The sequence below is a fragment of the Mauremys reevesii genome, linkage group 4 (assembly GCF_016161935.1).
Source record: "Mauremys reevesii isolate NIE-2019 linkage group 4, ASM1616193v1, whole genome shotgun sequence".
Classification (NCBI taxonomy): domain Eukaryota; kingdom Metazoa; phylum Chordata; order Testudines; family Geoemydidae; genus Mauremys; species Mauremys reevesii.
Window position 1 is genome coordinate 137,348,036 of NC_052626.1, and position 19,590 is coordinate 137,367,625.

A 19,590-nucleotide genomic window follows, 5' to 3' on the forward strand; every position below is an offset into this window, starting at 1 on the left:
TTCTGATGATCTGGTGCAGTTGAGTTTGGTGCTTTCACATTCTTTGCCATGTGTGCGTACAGGTTTTAAAAAAGTTTTCCTACATTTTTTTTTTCCTTTTAAAAATACAGAACTGGTAGTCTAGCCACACTCTGAACAAGTAAGTGATAACAAAAAGAGAAAGCAGAAATCCATGTGGGACTAACACTACTAAAGCCTGTCTTTTTTTTTTTTTTTTCCACAAATATGTTTTCACAGACAATAATTAGCAGACAAACACACTGTTTGCAGTTGCACTGTATTGACTTAAAAGGTGGTTACAAAATCATCTAAGTAAAGAATGCCATCCAGGGTGAAAGATTTATTTGTGTGGGGGGGCGTGTGCGCGCACGTGTGCCACTGTGCTTGTGCAGTCAGTTTGAAACTGTGCACCAAATCCAGAAAATGTGCTCAGACTTTTGTGTGTCGTTGCAATGTGGTTCTCTTTCACACATACATATATACACACACGCGCGCAAACGGAAATAGATTTCTGTGACAGCTGTCTTCTTTGTCTAAATCTTTCTCTAGAAAAGAAAAAAAATGTGTAATTTTGGTTGATTAAAGATTCTGCTCCATGAAGAAAAAAAAATCACAAAAATCCATTGTTTTTTTTTCACCTTTTTCAGTCATTTCCACATGAATAAATATTATCCATTAAAAACCTTTAAAAAGGTGCCGAGATACACAGTGTTATATTTGTTTCTTTATTGACTTTCTTGTTGCCATGACGGTTCTTTTTCTCTAGCCTCTAGGAACAATTTTCTGCTTCATATCCTGGAACAAGGCTCTCCGCGGGCACGTGCACACACAGACCCTTTCTCCAACCCACTTCGTCCTCCTGCTCCTCATCTATTCTCAGTCCATGGCATGAATGCAAGTTTGAAGAAAGCTGCCTCGTTAGGTCTCCATTGCTAATTCTATGACGAAATGTCAGGTTGGTCCATCCAGGCACAATTTGCAGCAAGAAAGGAACATGAAGGTGTGGAGGGGGAGAGACGCCGGCATTCCAGCTGCTTCCTTCGAACGACACCACCTTACAAGGCAGAGACCTTGACTACGTTGCTGCATGTGGTGGAAATGTTCATAGTGGGGTGAGGGTTGATCGGTGGGGGCCTGCTGTCTCCTTCTGGTGTCAGTGCCGGTGGGGTAGGAATACTGATGATGGCTGTCGTGAGGTGGGAGGTTTTGCAGTTCGGTCTCAGCCCGTCGTCTGATTTCATATTGAGACTGGAACGACTAGAAAACAAAAAGGATTTTTTTTTTTTTAAAACAAGAGTCAGTAACAAAGGCAACTGCTCCTCCATGGTGTTGTATGCCTCTGAAGGAAGGGTGCTGAAAACCAGCTACAGCAGAACTCACCAAACAATCCCCCTAGACCCTGATTACCACTGGACATCTTTTATTGCCCCTTGATTAACACCAACCTTTGTTAACTGCCCCTGTTTGGTATGCAACTTCGCCTGTGGACAGGTTATTTCTTTGACTTCTCAGGGTTTCTTGTACCTTCCTCTGGTGCTGGCCAGTGCTGGAGATGAGATACTGGGCCAGATGTTACTATTGATTGGGTTCAGTATGCCAGTTCCTATATTCCTGTTAATACCAAGCCTGCTTAATCGCCCCTCTGGTTATTTAGATTCAACCCAGTATTTTTTTCCTTGAAGGAAATGGGGGTGTTTTTCAGTGACTAACCACAGGGTAGATGGAACTCCAAAGCGCCTTCCAATGGCAGGCCCAGCGCTGGCTGCAGCTATTTCACAGCAATGAGCGGGTAAGGGGTTTGCTAACGAAAACATTCCTCAGCGTGGCCTTTTGTTAGCTTCAGGCAGCTTGCTTCAGGCTCTGTTATGTCTGCTGAATTAACCAGTCTCTTCCCTGCTGGGGTGTGCCCATCTTTTTGTGTGTTCTATGCACCATTCTAATGCATTGCGCAATGCTTGTGTTTCCAGTGACTCATGCAGTGAGTTTGCGTTTCTCTCATCTCAGCGTAGGCACCGGGGGCCTCCGAGAATTGTGATTTAAAAACTCACTGGAGCGTCTCACAACCCAAAATATAAAATAAAACTTAACAATCAAATCAGCTTCAATGGGAGAATACAGCAATGGCCAGGGATGCTTCGACTGATACACACAGGCATGGGCATGGGGTGGGAGAGGGCCTGCACAACAGAAGCCCCCCCAAACAGTATGGAGGTGGGGGTGAGTGCAGCTGTGGGGGATGGTCATCTCCGCTTTCAGCAGCGCCCGTGACTATAATGAATGAAAGTGAGGTAGCAGCTCAAAGGTGGTTATAGCACAAGTCAGAGCTCACCCTCTCCTACTGCTTAGAAGCCTTTCGCCCCCTCAGCACTCAGTAAAGAAAATATGTAATGCAGAGAGTCGTGGTGCTGGATCCTTAGTTGCTGTAAATCTGTGGAAGTCCATTGATTACAATGGAGCTAGGCCATTGATGCCAGATGAGAATCTGGCCCTGTATACTGTTTCTTGGTTTGCTTCCTTTAGCAGCTGATTGCACCTGATTCTGTTCTCATTATTGGTGGAAATCAGCTGTAACTCCACTGGACCCAACAGGGTATAGTGGTGTAAACCTGGTGTAAGTGAGAGGCGAACCAGGTCCAAAGTCTTATGAGCCCACAAAGGCTCTCTGACCACAGGCTTAAACTTCAGTGCAGTTTTATTTCTCCTTTCAAAGCCTCCATCCCTTTATCTTTTCTACTTGTTTCCCCTGCACTAGTCTTGAGGATCTGGCAGCTGGGAGCATTCCTATTAGATCTGCATCAGTTGCATCCTATAATTAATTACCGAGGGAAAATGATAGGTCTGTTTTCTGTGCATCTGCATAGCTGCAGGAGTCCTCTGTTACCAGCCCGACAGGCTTGCTTTAAACACAGGGCTTCTCCTTTCAAAATATAAAGGGCTCCCTGTTGGAAAGTCACTGCTGTTATTACAGGTTGACTCACCAAGAGGCTCTGTCCTGATGTCTCAAGTGTCTGGGTACTTCTGTGCGACAAGGTGGGTCACGTAATGTATCTTATTGGACCAACTTCTGGTGGCAAGAGAGACGAGCTTTCAGCCGCACTGAGCTCTGCATCAGGCCTGGGAAAGGTACTCCCAGCGCCACCGCTAAATACAAGGTGCAACACCTTGTTTAGCATAAATAGTTAGCACATATTGTAAGGGACTACTCAAAGTAGAGCGGCCTGTTACAACACGTCTGCAGTTATAGGAAAATAAAGGGGTGGGGTTAGTAAGTTACAGATTGTTGTAATAATCCATCCAGTGTCGGTAAACCACTAACCCCACCTGGACTGTCTACGTCACCACTTGTGTCGGTGTAACAGGTCACTCACGGATGTGAACAAACCATCCCTCTGAGCAACATAAGTTACACTGACCTAACCACTGGTGTGGACAGTGCTCTGCCGGTGGGAGAGCTTCTCATGCTGACATAGCTGCCGCCGCTCACTGGGGGGTGGATTAATTAAGTTGCCTGGAGAGCAGCTACACTAGAGAGCTTCCAATGGTGCTGCTGCATCAGTGCAGTTCTGCTGCTGTAAGCTCTCTAGAGTAGCCACAGTCGCAGCTAAAGAGGCTAAGGCAGAGTTTCCAAAACCTTAGAAAACTGAGCTTTGCTTCAGGAAAATTAAAAGAATCCCCATCCCTCTTTCCCACTGCAACCTCTCCATGTGTTCTTAAAGCCCAACCCACCAGGAGTGGCTGCTCGCAGTAGAGGGTGCAGATCATCATAGCTATGTCACTGCTCATCTGGTAACAGTTTTGACATTTAAAATGTCATAATTGGAATTGGTTTTAGCACCCACTGAAATGAACAGAGCAGTTCATACTCTTTAGAGCTATTGTTTCAGGCTTGCTGCAGACTCAGGCAGATGTTGATTACACTTGGGTAACCTTTTCAAGGGTTTCTTTAAAACCATAATAGCTGGACATGTACTTTTTTTTAAATGGAAGATTGTAGGAAATAACTGAGAGGCTTGTCCTTTCCCCAGTTTTATCCTTCCTGTCCGTCAAGGGGGTACCCCCACCCTTTGGGAAATACTGAGCTAATGTTGAAAGGGCCAAAGAGAATGAACTCACACGCTATTCCCTTTCTCATTCCCATCTGATACATTATTCTTCATTTAAACACCTTGCTGAATCATGTCACTGGTGCAGAATAGCTGCATCCTCCTTGCCCCAGAGGCAGCTGCATTTCTGCTGTGGGTAAAATGGTTCCCATACACTTTGGAATCAGGGGGAGGGCTGGAGTTACTGTTTCAAATGCAAGACTTTGCTTCCTCTCCTTTTCCAAATCTCCCTAATGCACAAGATGTTTGGCTGGGCACAGGGAGAGGACTTCAGAAGTTCATTCAACTACAGTGATGGTGATGCCTTGATTATGCACTAAATTATTTTTAAAAGGAGAGTCAATTTGAAAATCCAATATTGAAAGAGAGACCTTTCTTCACTTATGTTACTAATCGCACATTAGATTAGCACAACTCAACCCATTTTGAAAATCCTCTTCTCTTCCCACCTCGGATGCTCTTACCCTTTGGTCAGAGGTGGACAATTAACTCAAAGAAGTCAGCTTCCCTGGCAGGCTAAGTCAGCATAGGGGTGCAGTGTGAAGAAGGTTCTGTACTTTATGCAGCACATACAGATTGCCTGGAACCAATGCCGTCTGGCATTGCTCATGACCGAGTCATGGCGCTGGCCAAGTTGGTAGAAACTGAGAGCTGCCTCCTGCTGGTCAACCAAATAAGAGCTGTGCTGAGCTGGATATTGCTGCCTGCTGGGCTGCAGGAATGGTACTGCGTGAGCTGTAGCAATCTGGTTACAGCTGAGGCTGAATCAATGGGAGCCTCAGCTGGGAGTCACATCTCTTGGGTCCAAACTGGCTGGAAAAGAGCTAAGCTAGAGCTTGGGTCAACTTCCTCTGGGCTAAGTCCACAGGAGTTGCACAGAGCAGCCAGGAGCCACCTCTCCCGGGACCATAGTAGTAGAACTGGAACTTAGATAGTCCCAGGTGGGACCCATTTCTCCTGGGCTGAGGGGGTAGAAACTGGTCCAAACTCATCTCAGATGGACATTACCCTTAGCAGATTTGCATGTAGCCAGCACCCAGGGCCTGCTCACTGTACCTTGTTGTAAGTGATGGCTGTTCGCTGCATTGGATGTGTATCGTGCTTAGCTCCTGCATGCTCCGCAGGCGAGTTGCTGGCACGTTGGAGTTGGGAAGATGAGTCGTCTTCTTGTTGCGTCGAGAACAACAGGAGGTTGACCCGCCATTGTTACTCGACAATGAGGGGCTGCGAGTGGAGGGGTAATTCTGCATTGAGTTATCCATGCAGTTCTGCTCAAACAGCTGCTCATCTATGAACTCATGGTTCTGGCAGGGAAAAGAACAACAGTGTCACTCTCACCAGTAGCTACCATAAGGTGGTTCGTTTTCCAGAACATCTTTTGCTATTCTTGTGGGCCAGGTCAGCCCCTCGGCTCTCTGCCCCTATGCCTGAAACAGCTTGCACTAGACAGGTCCCAGATTTAAAAATGCAAACAACAACCAGGAAAGAGCTGACTTCATCCCATTACTCACTGCAACCAAGAGAACGTGTTTGCTCCCCCACAACAACATGGGAATAAGAGAAGCTATGGCAGAGGCATAACAGCCTGTCAGGACCAGCTGGCTTACACATTCCATATCCATAAATAGTTTGGGCCTGATTTTTCCTTTCACTTACACATCTGTATCCCTGAAGTGAGTCTGGTGAAGTCTGTGGTGCCTCACTGTTATAAACCTGTATAGAAAGGAGAGTCAGGCTCACTGTCTTCTTTGTGTTTGGGGATAAGGCTGTGATGTGTACTGTTTATGTCAGCAGGACCAATTGGTCATCAAGTTGGAAAGTTTAGGTATGGGGTGCTGGTTAAGCCGATCCCTGACGGTATGTCACACCTACAGTTCCATTCAAAGCTGGGCTGGCAGCTGAGTTATTTGTGGCAGAAGTAAAGGAGTCAAGGTGGAAGCTGCCAATGGGAAGAATTGGGGGAGGGAAATGATGATAAAGGGGAGCCTAGAACTGCAAAGTTGGGTAGCCTAGAGCTTTAAAGTTGAATGGAAAATTTCAGTGCCTCTTGCACCAATGAGTAGAGTACAGTGTAGGGAAAAGCCAAAGTATATACACACCTAGGCGCATACATAAACATTCATAGATGCCTAATATACACATTTTGCTTTTTCCCTATCAGAACTGGAAAGGAAGGAGGGGGGAACTGGAGATAAGGCAACCATCAATTTTCATCGGAACAGATACTAAGTCTTAGAGCAAACAAAGGCATCAGTTAGCAAAAATGAACCACATGCACAAACTCCCAAGAACAGGACCAATAACAAGAAAGGAGACAAACACTCTGGACGTGTCACAGATATTGTAGAAAACAGATTGAATTAAAAAGGAAATACCTTGATGGTGGAAGTTCGTACAGATAACAGGGGATCATCCACAAGATAGGACAATCCCTACAGGACAACATGCCAACAAAAGATAAAAACACGATTGATTGTCCATTCCCGCATTCCAAAGTTTAGTCCCAGCATTCCATCCATTCAATCTCAGCATTCCATCTGGCACCCCAAGTTTGAATGGGCAATTGAGCCTTTCCTTTACTAAACTAATTTGCTAAATCAGATTTTTCTTTCTTTCTTAACATAGTGTTCTGGAACCTTGCACTTTAATTGTTTGTTTTCTCTTTCTAAAAGAGAGTGGAAGGGCAAGGCCATTTACAGCTGTTGTTCATTTTTTATTTTATTTATTTATTGAGAGCCAGAAGCAGAGGATAAAACAAATTCTCAGCCACTGAATCAGCGCTTGCCCAATTGGTGTTGTGTGGTGACTGGATCAGGGGTTACCCAAGCAATGGGACTGTGTTTTTGTTGCCCTTTGTGGAAATATAGAAGGAAGGTTTTGGCTGAAGGATGTGGCTCAACCCAGGCAGCAGCCAGCAAAAGCATAGGATATGAATGTCAGGGGTAGGGAACAGAGCTGAAAAACCTTGTGTTAACATAGCAAAGAATTTTTGGTTATGATTGTTGGAAGCATCTCAAGGCCACTTTTGTCTTTTAACACACCAGATTTGAGGGCCATTCACAGCTGTTAAATTGTAGGACTTTATTCTAGTGACAACTGCAGATACTGTGAAAATAAAGAATGTACTTTTAAAATCCCTCTGTCTAGTTTAAGGAAAGGTGATTTGCCCTTTGAAACATGTTGGTAACCATGGCACATGGATCATTCCTCATTCCATTCCACCTGCAACTTTGAAACATTGCAAAATGACTCTTCAGTGTTTAAGAATTCATATGCTGCAATTTGACATTTTTGCATAATATCTTAATAGATTAAGAATGCCAAGGAAGTACAGGAATTTCAACACAAAAATTGATTGAACTGTTTTGACTAATGCATTGAGAACCACAATCTAAACATGCTTCATCTAACTCCTGGAATGACAATCTCTTTTTTGAAAACTTTGATACTCCAGGTCAGCAGCACTCAGATTTTAAGAACTGAACAGCCACTTAATGCTGAGTAGAGTCGCAGAGAGCCAAAAAACCACAATCAAAATAAACCCATCTTAAATGAAATCTTGGTGGTGTTTGCATCGTTAGAGCTGATTATATGACTACTGTGAAGAGTTTGTTCAACAATTCAGAGATTCCACGGCCAGATGGGACAATTGTGATAATTTAGTCTGGCTTCCTACATAACAGAGGCCAGAGAACTTCCCCAGAATAATTCCTTTTGAACTAGAGCAGATCTTTAAAAAAAATTACCCAATCTTGATTTAAAAAGTGCCAGTGATGAAGAATCCAGCTTGACACTTGGTAAATTATTCAAGTTGTTTATTATCTTTTCTGTTTCCCCATTATCCAACAAATAATGTGTTCAAAATTAACTGTTTTCATTAATCAAACAGCTCTATGCATTTTTTGAAGACAAAATTATTATTATTATTTTTTATGCTGTTGTAACACCAACAGACCCCAGTGGGTAGCAGGTGAGATTGAACCTGGGGCCTCTAGAGCTTAGTGTATGAGCCTCAAACCAACTGGCTGATAGCTAAGGCTGTGGAGCAGACTCAAACATCTCTCTTTCTCTCTGTGTGGGCTCAGCGCCACTAGAAGGGACAGAACACCACACCCAGGAGGTGTGGGTTACACTGTCATTCATCAACTACCTTATTTTCAAATAGTTATATTCATGATTTGATCAGCTCTAACTGTGATACGCAAATATGTGACAACACTGCTGGCAATCTCATCCTGGTTGGGGCAGGCTGGAAATGTGGGGAAAATGCAGCAAATATTTTGTGGATTTTTTTTCTCCAATGTTCATCCAAATTCAAAATTGCAATGACATTTTTTGGTCCAAAAATCAAAATTCAGAAAAATTTCAACAGCGGATACAAATATCTCAGTGCAACGGCAGGACAGTTAACCTCATTTGTTTTGTGGCTCTCTTTGGTTCTAGTCAATGCAGGAACGCCTCTATATTCCCGTTCCTAACTCTGTACTGGCATCTCGGCCAAAATAAATTGAGAAATACAAAATACAAGAGAAAATACAAGGAAAATCTTCTGCCCTGCATTCTCCTCTCTCTGCTGCTGTCCCTTGGATCCAATTGTCTGTTGTTATAACTCATTTTGGGCCAGACAGCTCTCACCTTACACTGCAATTTATACCACAAACACTGAAATCAGTGGGAGGACTTGTGGAGAAAAGTACAATTCTGGAGTGAGGCTATCACCATCTGTCCTGAAGATTGTCTAATGTAGGCCCGAGCCTTGCAACGATTTACAGATTTGCTTAACTTTACTCACTGACAGTCAGTGGAACGCCTCGCAGTGTGTAAAGTTAAGCATATGTGGAAGACTTTGCAGGATCCAGACATGCTTTGGGACAGGAACCTTATCTTTTGATTTTCTGTAAAATACCAGGCAAATTTATGGCACTTTGTAAATAGTAGTAACAATCACATGATATGAGCCATATTTGAAATATACTATTTAAAGCTTAAGGATAAGTACAGAATTCTAAACAATTGAAGAGTCAGGTTGTGAAATATCTACTTGTAATGTAACATACAGAGTTATCAGAAAGACAGGCAAGCTCGGATTTATACTTAGGGTGACCAGATGTCCTGATTTTATAGGGTCAGTCCCGATTTTTGGGTCTTTTTCTTATATAGGCTCCTATTACTCCCCACCCCCATCTCGATTTTTCACATTTGCTGTCTGGTCACCCTATTTATACTATAAAATGAAACCAACAGTCACTGATATAGTGCATCAGCACTGGAATGATTAGCTTCATAATTCATCATGATGAGTTTCAGGACCTGCGGGATTTCATTGCTATAGGTATTTAACCAGTAGTCTTCTTCCAATGTGCTCTTTGAAACCTACATGGTGTTATCCTGCTAGGAACCAAACTATGAAATTGAGACTATGTCTGCAGGTCAGAAATCAAAGGTCTATCTGATGGTGGATGCAGATAAGGAAAGGGATACATCTTATCAGGTCTTAACCCATTGGTGTCTTTCCAGAATGAGCCATGATATACAATATAGATAATATCTCCCTTTACCACAAATCACCTGTGAATATAAAGCTGGAAATGAAATGTACATGAGATAAAGATCTGTTTGCAATTTTCCCAGGGACTTCTGCTTACAGAACTATTTTAAAAATTAAAAAATAGCACTTCCTAGGGGCTTACTCCAGCACCATGCAGTGCATGAGTGAAACGTCATTATAGTAGAATCTACTTGACTGGCCTCCAGATGAACTACGTGTTCCTTTAACTGAGGCTTGTCAGGAAAGACATGCGTGGTGTCACTAAATCACATTAAAAAGGCTCATCTTCTCCCTTTAAATGGCCCAGTTGTTTTCTCTGGCCTATTTGTGGTAGGGAATACATGTGGCTTAGAATTTGCTGGCATCAGCTTCCCACAGTAGCTCTCTTCATGCCAGCAATCCTATACATCATTAGTAGTGGGTGTGAGCAGTGGGTTCAGAGGGACCCGTGATATATGCACTTTAACTGCCAGTGTAGCTGAGGACAAACTGAGTTTAGCCCTAGTTCAGAAACCAGGGTTAAAGCCTATGCCCACAAGTCTGTCTCTTTGGTCATTACAGGCTGCTTCTCTGCTCCGCAGTGGCTGCTTGCCCTGCAGTCTGTATTGGCATTTGCGCCAGTTGCGAAGTAAGTGCAAGGAGGCAGTGAAATGCTACCCAATTAGAAAGCGAGTGATTTGCACTGACTGTGCACTGGTGTAAATGCCTGCACCGGGCAATCAACCCCTTTGTCCTTTTACACAGATTTACACTGTTAGCATTTTGCACAATGCTTATTTGTTAAGCAATTCACAAAAAGAAAGTGAATCTCTCTCCGTGCGGCATATTCCAGGGAACTTCTGAGATTCAGGACCCATCACTTCCCTGACACATATTTTTATCCCCACTGGGGATGCGTGTTTGTGAGGGCATGCATTGGTTTAGAGGAGCATACTGCACCCACGTCCTTTCCAAAGGAAGCCTGCACCCAGGAGGAAAGGATTTAATGAGATTTAGAAAGGGTCCTGCTGCTACTTACAGTTGTTTTTTCCAGGCAGTGCAGCAGGTGGTGATGTTGGCTTTCGATCAGCGAGGTGGATTTACTGATGTGCTGCTCATCATCACTAGATCCCTAAACAACCAGAGGAAGAATCAGGCTTGAAATCATAGGGATTAGGAGAACAACCATGTCAGATTGTACAGGGGAGGAGGTGAGGGAAAGGTGACAATTCCAGTGTTGCCAACTCTCATGTTTTTATCATGAGTCTTGGGAGTTGGTGTTTTCCTTAAAGCCCTAGCTCCTGGATTCAGATCAGAATCTCAGCTTCCATTTTAAAAAGAAGTAAGTATGTAGCCCTTTGTGGTTGTGGAGAAGAGCTTGGAAACATGACCAGAGTGTGACCTAAAGACCCAGAAAACAGAAGGCAAGGAAAAAGAACCCACAATTTATTATTTTTCAAAAAAGTCATGATTTTTGAAGGCTCAGAATGGCAATGCTACAAAAAGTTTCATCCTAAACCCTACTGCCTCCAAGAAGGGGGTGATTTGCTTGGGAGTAAGGAGTTTGTTATTCTCCTTTTAGACTGAGAATGAACCAGTGGCTGGGGTATAATTCATGAATCAGGTGTTATGTGGCTTTATGATCCTGTCTCTTGGATTGGGAATGGTACAAAACATACAATGGTCGTAAGTGAAACAGTGAAGACAGGGAGCAGGAAAAACCAGCCCATGACTGGCTTTGTGGGGTGTTACTGAATAGACTGATAGTAGTAAGGGCTAGGATTCCTGGGTTTTGGTCCCAGCTGTACTAACATCTCTATATCTGCCTTCAGTCTGCTAACACAGAACTGATGTTCATCTGCTCCCTAGCAGTGTGGTATGGTAAGGCTTCTGTGCAGGGAATGAGTGCCATTATGCTCTCAATGAGAGCTGGTGGTGTCTGGTATTTCACAGGCTCCAGCCCTTTGTTTGAAAAGCAGCTTGGACAAAAGGCACTGGAGATGTGCACATTATTATTATTTTATTTATTAATAAATCATCACTATTAGTAGAAGTGAAGTAGATTTTACTGGGGAACATGTAGCATTGGCACGAGAGATTTGATTGGAGGGAATTAGCAGCAGCCCCTCAAAAGAAAAAGCCCTGTTTTCTGAGGGGGTTGTGACTTTTATGAATTTGAATTGCATTATTTGTATTGTGGTAGTACCTAGGAATCCCAGTCATGGATCAGGGCACCGTACAAACATTGCCCCAAATTGCTCACTCTCTAAGTCAGACAGCAGGGTGGGTTTCTTGAGTTAAAATTCCCTGGCAGAGTCTTTAGAGTCAGCTCAGGCAGGCACTCCCAGCTGGGCTGGAATCATGCACAGCTGAGATGCGTTGGGCTCAGAACCTTTAAAAGAGGGTTGGCTGCTAGCAGGCAAGACAAAAAGGATGGGTCTTTAGGAGCAAGGACAGGTGGTGTCAGGCAGGGTTAGTCATTGGGATGAATTTTGGGGGCAGGCAAGTGATAAGTATTCAAGCTGCATAAAAGAAAAATGACCTGAGGTGGTGATTTAGTTGTGGGGGGGCATGTGCTCTTTTGACTTCACAAGAAACCTTTGCAGTAAAGTAGGGACCCCACAGAAAGTTTTTTGCTTAATCTTGTCTTCCTGAGAAGTTTTGTCCTAGATGCTGAGAGCCTGGCCTCCCCAACCATGATCCGCTAGCAACAGGAATGCTACCTGTTCTTAGTCTCCTGTAAGCCCCTAACTGGGTGAGGGTTTCATGCTGCTGTTGAATGGTCTTTTGTGAGAGACACAGACCGTGGCTAAGACAAACTGAAAGCCTAGCTTTGCAATGAGGAGGGCCCTATCTACCACAAATAACAAATCCAAATAGGGAATGTGAAATCCAAAAGAGCTGCAGTACCGTGTATGCAGAATAACGCTCAGCACTTTGACAAAGCTTATTGTCTTCAAAGGCCTGTACCAGCTCACCCCAATGCCACCCTTCTGACAGATCAGTATTAATATCTCTGTGGGGAAACTGATGCATAGAAAGGTAAAATGACTTGCCCGAGGGGATAGTGGAAGTCAGCTTCCGAGCTGGGAGTAGAACTCAGATGTTCCTCTTGCCTACGCCTGTCCGCTGACCATTAGACCATGATGCCATTATTAGTGCTTCTCTTGCCATAGCGTAAGGACTCTAGAGAGGGATCAGCGCCCCATTGTGCTAGGCACCCTACAACCAACCAACCCCAGAGAGCTCAGAGTCTAATCTTTCATTGTTCTTACAATTCAATCATTCGGCAGAAAGATATTAAATCAATTTAATTATATACAAACATTAGTTACTTAAATTCACTATTTACATGCTTTTTTCAGTCAGGTAAGGAAGGAAGCTATCTGAAAGCACTCTCAGTTGCTTGCTCAGCATGGTTAAATATCTACTTAAAGAAAATAAATCTGCTCTAAGATCTCTCTGGAGCCCCATGAAACTGGGCAGAGATTAAACACACATGCTAGAGAGGATTTTCAATAGGCACATTTTTTGAGTGCCACAGTCGAGGTTTGTGTATCACAATATGTAAACCTGTGAATCTGCTGTCTCTCCGTGTCTTATACAAATGCATGTTTCTCAAAGTGTTGCATGCATCATTCACTTTTCAATTTGAAAATCGGATATGCTCCAGAAATGGGAAGAAAGGAGCTAAGAAGAAGCTGTTTGGCAAGTCTCTCTGCTATTCCAAAAGAAGGATTATATTAATTCTTCCATTCCATAGTTGCAGTTTTAAGAACTACTTTGCTAAGCATTTTTTCTTTAAACCCACTGACCCTGAAATTCACCCCAATTTCATGGCATGTTTTCTGTGATCATACTCATTAATCTTTATGTGTATTCCGTGGCTAAAATGGTCAAAGACAATTAGGCATATTAAAATGACAATTAAATGTTTGCAAGTGACCCCCATAAGCTCCTTAGATGTCTCAGCAGTAGATGCCTGGCAGAGAGACTCCTCTGTGATGCTCGAAGCTGAAAGATAAAAGTTGACACATGTGCCTTGCAAACCTGTTTCTGGCACATAACAGCAGTATCCAAAAGTTTAAGCAAGAAAATGGGTGGAATGGGATAGAAAGCAGAACATTTGAACGTAGGCATCTATGGCTGACTTCATCTAGGGTTGTTAAAGGATTTAAATCAGTTGTGCTTAACTCAGTTGATGTCCAACATACCTAAGTGGCTCGTGTGATACACTGAGCATTTGGCTGCATCTTTGAATGTGCCTGAAGCCACACCCAGGATTGTACTGTGAGGTCTAACTTGGCATCTCTGAAAATCAGGCAAACTGACTGATGCTAAACCAAGGGCATGAGAGGGTATAATTAGGGGGCAAGGGATAGCTCAGTGGTTTGAGCATTTGGTCTCCTACACCCAGCATTGTGAGTTCAATCCTTGAGAGGGCCACTTAGGGGTCTGGAGCAAAAATTGGCCCTGCTAGTGAAGGCAGGGGGCTGGACTCCATGACCTTTCAAGGTCCCTTCCAGTTCTAGGAGATTGGTATCTCTCCAATTATTACCTTAGGGGTCACTGACTGTACAAACCATTTATAGACTGATATGAGGGAATCTCTCCTTGATAGGAGGCTGTTCCGCTTTGGTGCCTTGAAAACTGTTGTGCTGGGACATTTCTAGAAGGTATTTTCAGGGTTGGGCTAAAAAAAACCCCAAACAGTTTAGGTTTTTCTTACTAATAGTAACCCAAGTCAACTAACACATCAGATAGGTCCTGTGCATAGCCTGCAGAGCTCACTAGCTAAACCTCTCCAGATGGAGAGAAGGAATAGAAACTGAGAAGAACTTTGCATCTGAATATCTCCTGTGGAGGACAGTGTATGTGATAAAGCAAGTGCAGCAGTATAAAGCTAAATCTCACTTAAAAGAAGAAAGGAACAGACCATTGCAACCGGTGGCTTTAAGTAACGTTAATCTCTCTGAGAACCAGAGGTGCTTTGTAGCATGAAGATAGAAAGAAACTGACCTGAAGGTTTACTGCATTGATCCAGGACATCTGTGCAGAGAGATTTGAATGCTTTTTCACAGAAATCAGTAAAGGTTGGACAGTCAGGACATTTGTGTTAAAAAACCATTTGGAACAGCAACATAAGAAAAAGTCATAAATGGGCAGTGAAACACATGATTATTTTGTGATGAGAGGGCAGGACCCATTTTTTCAGCTCCCAGGGACTCCCAGGTTATTGACTTGTAGCAGTAGCTGTATTGGGGGGAAGGATGGTTTTGTGATTAACGCATTGGTCTGGGTCATCTTCAAGTCTGGTGTCTCTCTACTGTTTATGTCTGGCTCCAAAGCTAATGAAAAGTGGAAACATTTTAAACCGCATGGAGAGACAATATGCTGCAAATAGCCTACAGCAGGGACTGCCACAGACTGTTACAGGTGCCTTTTCCCTGCTTTGCACAGGTCCTGAATGTGTTGCATGAGATAAATTTTGCCAGATGCTGTAGAAATTTAAGGATGGAAACTCTATCATTGGCACCCTGAGTAAAGGCAGACATCTGTCACTTCCTGCAGAATACCCAGCACTTTAGAAATCCACAGGAAATCAGCTGACACCTAACACAGCCAGCGAAACATTACTCTAACTGCAAGAAGAAAAGAGATTGCCCAGATAGCAACAGGTTCCAACTCATTGGAATGCCACATATTATGTGAAGAAGAGGTGTACAGAACAATAAAATGCTTAACATGAGTATATCAGAGAGCAGCCAATAGGAAAGAGATACTGTCCTTGCTTCCAACCATTGACATCGTACTATATTAGCTTGCCACCCCCCTTCTGCCCATGCCAACTGATTACTTAGGAAAGTAGCATCAATGATACAAACTCAGGTTAGGCAGGGGCTTGTTCCCACTTATCAGGTCTCTGCACATCATGCTGGAGAGCAAATATGAATGGAATTTGAAAGCCAAGGAAATAAGGCTTCATTGGCTCTGGTAGAAGACCTAAATTCCAGGGTAGAATATGTAGTGTTGGCAACTTCTCTCCTCTCCCTCCTTCTCCCCGAGGGCAGACTTGAAACGTATGGACCCTTTTCAGAGTAAGAGAGAAACTGCCTGCAATAGAACCGAAGGCTCAGTGTGAATCGGATTCTGACATAGATGGTCACTAGGCTGAGGTGGCAAAATTCCCAATGTCCTGTTCAGCTGGGTTGGGTTTTGACAAACATGGAAAATGAGAACTTAGCTCTCAGATTTGCTTAGTGCTCCAGAGATCCAGAGATCTCAGTGCCATATACAAAGGGTGGTAAATACCATTGTTTTCCCTATTTTAGAGGAGGGGAAATGAAATGACACGAGTCAGTGACAGAGCCCAGCTCTTGTGCATCCCTGTCTAGTGTCTGATGCAATGTGCCTCTTTGGAATCAGTTTGAAAAGACATCATGGCAGCTGAGGGCCAGAGTCTTCAGCCCTTACTCCCCTTGAGTAACATTCTTCCTCTGTAAGTAATCTCACTGAAACTAATGGGGCTACTTGCAGAATTAAGGGGCTGCATAGCTTGTGCCCAGCCTAAAGGGCATGGTGATTCCTATATCCAGCCCCCACTCAACTCAAATAGCAGTTGGATCAGGCCCCAATGAGCAACGTAGAGAGAGACATTGTAGGCCAAATCTTGAAGCACTGGCTCCACTTTTACAGTGGCAAGTGTTCCACCTGACTCGGCAAGAACTGAGTACAAGTGAAGGGTTTATACCTGCAAACACTCACTCATTAAGCAGCACCAGGCAGAGTAGTAAGTGTTTGCAGGATTAGGTCCAGAGTATGGATGCGTGAACACAGCATTAGGCAGCTCTCAAGGCTCAAATATGCAATTTCTGTTTCCCATGTGCACTGAGGACTGATTTATTTGAAATTAAACCCACAAAATGTGTTAATTCCTGCTCAGGTCTTGAGCAGGCTTTAATGTAGCAACCTTCTCTCATTTCCACTGATTCTACTGAGCAATCTGATGCACTTAAAACTTCCCTTTTTCATGAATAGCTAATACTAGCCTCCAGATACCTTGCTATTAAAAATAAAACCACCAAGCTGCACAGAACAGGAGCTGTGATACTTTCCCCTCTCCTGCTGGACAGTCTTTAGGTCCTCATTCCTGCAAACCAGTAATTGTGAGCCTGTAATAATTTCAGGGCTAATGCTTCCAGGAATCCCTCCACAGCTCCCTGATCTCATGCTAGTGACTCACCAACTCTGTAAGTGCTGGCTTTTTCTACTCACAAGCTCCTCCTGATGGTAACGTAGCTACAGAAGAGCAGCATTGCCAAACTCAAGTGTTCCAAAATCATGAGAGAGGCTTAACAATTATGAGATTTTTGGAAATAATAAATGTTTGGTTCTTTTTATTTGCCTACTAGCTTTTGAGTCTTTAGTGTTCATGTTTCCTAGCTTTTCTTTGCAACCAGGAGCGTAAGAAGCTTTTTTTTTTTTCCAAAGAAACTGAGATTCTGATTTATTCACCTGATTCCAGGAGCTGGGGCTTTAACAAAAACAGTGAATTGCAAGATACGCAGTAAAATCACAAGAACTGGCAACACCGGAGGAGAGAAATAATTTGTGTGTGTGTGTGTGGCAGTTTGAAGGCCACTTCCTGGTGTATTTAGCATGTCACAGTGCAAGAATAAATGCCATGTGTGATTTCCCAGAGACAGCAGATCCTTGCTGATACACCCTGACCAAGAGAACCATTAGTGAGAGAGTAAAAGACAGAACCTAGGCTAGACTGTGACTTGGACTGCATACCATGCAGGGCAGTTGGAATCCCATTTACACCCTGTACAGGTGAGCTAGAGCTGGGGTGCAGGAGTCAACAGGTGTGGCTGACTTCCTTAGTGCCCTCTGCCCAAGAGCTGGGCGGTGAGGGGGAGTAGGCTCTGTGTCCCACTAGTCAGCTGTCGTGCCAGCAGCAAATCACTAGCCCCACCACCAGCGTGAGGAGGAAGTATGAAGGAATCGTGCCCCTAAGAGGTATCTCCAAATCACACTGCTTCCCAGGACCACTTCTGGCACGGTGTGGCTTTCAAGCCACCCGTGGTTCAGGGCTGAGCTGAAAGGTCAAGCATCTCAACTCATGTCAAGGGCAAAAGGTGCTGACAGCAGCTGGCCCCTTGTTCCTCAAGCCCTGGGGAACAATTTTTGTGTGTGTAGATAATCAAGAATAATGCATTACCAGAAATCTTGTCCATTTTTTGGGGGGTGGGGGGAGGCAGCTGTGATATATCAGAGCATGCTGGTGAGTGATCAGCAGAATATTTCGTTAAATTATTGAAGCCGGTGGATTGCAATATGAAAAGTCGCTACAGGGCTGTCTCTTTGCTGAGAAATGGGGTGAGAGTGAGTCCATTTTGTGTGTGTGCGTGAATTTGTGCATGCACAGGTGTTGGGTTGTGCGTCATCCAGTCTATGGATTAGTATAGTCGAAATTAGCAAGGTTTAAGCTGTTTGTGCACAGCATGGCACTTTGTAATAAGGTTTTGCACACTTATGAATATATAGAGATTTGAAAACAAGCAACTCCTTATTAAAGATGACAGAAATGTATGGTAGGGCCAGATCCTCACCTCATATAAATGGGGACAGCTCCATGGAGCTATGTTGGCTCACACCATCTGAGGATCTGGTCCATTAATGCTCTTTGTCATCATTAGAAAGATGGACTCTTTCCTAGCTCAGGAAAGAGCCCCAGAAAGTCCCCCCCTCCCTCTCCAATTTTGCAGCTGAATTCCAGCTGTCTCTACATATAGCTTACACAGTAAATTGTAGTGTAATTATAGAGTAGCACAACTCAACATGTGAAGCTGTCACACTGAATAACAAGCAATTAGGTGTGTCTTTGTGGTGGGGAGGAACAACCGAAATGAGGTTTGATTGGGATGGAGAACTTTTCAGGCTCCACTGTGAAAGGGATTATTTTCTCGGCACGTACCGTCAGCTCCAAGGCTGCGTTCAGCAGGCCGTTGCGTTTGCTGTGAAGATAAGCACTGGAACTGCCTGTTTTGGCCACTCGTATCCGTGCAAGCCGGGCTTTCTGTAAAGAGAAGCAAGATTTATTGACATATTTTTACTTTTACACACCAAGCCAACTGTTCCACCTCTACTAAAATAGGGGAAAAGAAAATACCAAGTTTTTCATGGAACCTAAAAAATCAAAGAGACGAAAATACAAGGAATTTATGGCTAGGAGAAGATCAGCAGCCAGCACAGCCTTTTGCACTTCCTACCTGCAACCCAGTTTTAAAACTCAAATGATGGAGATTAAGGAAATCTGAGGACTCAAGACATTACCAGAGCTGACCTCTCACAACCCATCAATGGCCTCCCCTTAAAGAGTAGGGGCTACCTACTCAAAAGTGCTTAGTGATATTTTTGGGTTTCTCCATATTTTGGGCGTCCAACTGGAGACACCCACCTCTCACATGTTTCTTGTTTCTGACGTGGGAGGATTGTGTTACCTGTGTGTGTAGATATATAGCTTCTCATGTGAAACTCAGATATGTATATAACAGAGAAAGCGAGAGATTTCAATAGTTGGTACAGATTGTGCACGCAACTCATCTATGCCCCATTTCTCCCACTTGCTTGCATGTGAAATCGCTCTGTGATGCCTTATCTTCTAGACTGTAAACACTTTGTGGCATAGAGAGTCATTTACTATATGTTTGTGCAGCACCTAGCGCAACAAGGCCCTGATATTGTGGAGGACTGTAGGTGTAACTATGATACAAATGGTTAATAATAGGAGACAAGAAGGATATAGAATAGGGCAGATCATTAACTTGCCTCACTTATGAGCTGTTTGGCATAGATTAATAATTGGATCTATCTATCTATCTATCTATCTAATCTCTTATTCTCTCCATGGAGTCTGTAAAAAACACCTTGTTTGTTCCTTCTCTCCTCCTCCAG

General features: G+C 43.6%; 1 protein-coding gene across 1 annotated transcript in view; it reads right to left on the bottom strand.

The window, feature by feature from the left end:
* Positions 1 to 278: 278 nt before the first annotated feature.
* The window catches only part of KCND3 (potassium voltage-gated channel subfamily D member 3), a 256,763-nt gene continuing 237,451 nt past the window's right edge, over positions 279 to 19,590 (bottom strand). Inside the window, exons 4-9 of the mRNA XM_039536032.1 lie at positions 18,611 to 18,712; positions 10,670 to 10,762; positions 6,479 to 6,535; positions 5,760 to 5,816; positions 5,160 to 5,407; positions 279 to 1,257 (exon numbers count right to left, since the gene is read on the bottom strand). Coding sequence (XP_039391966.1) covers positions 1,056 to 1,257; positions 5,160 to 5,407; positions 5,760 to 5,816; positions 6,479 to 6,535; positions 10,670 to 10,762; positions 18,611 to 18,712 — 759 coding nt within the window. The 3' untranslated portion in view covers positions 279 to 1,055. The remainder of the gene's footprint in view (positions 1,258 to 5,159; positions 5,408 to 5,759; positions 5,817 to 6,478; positions 6,536 to 10,669; positions 10,763 to 18,610; positions 18,713 to 19,590) is intronic.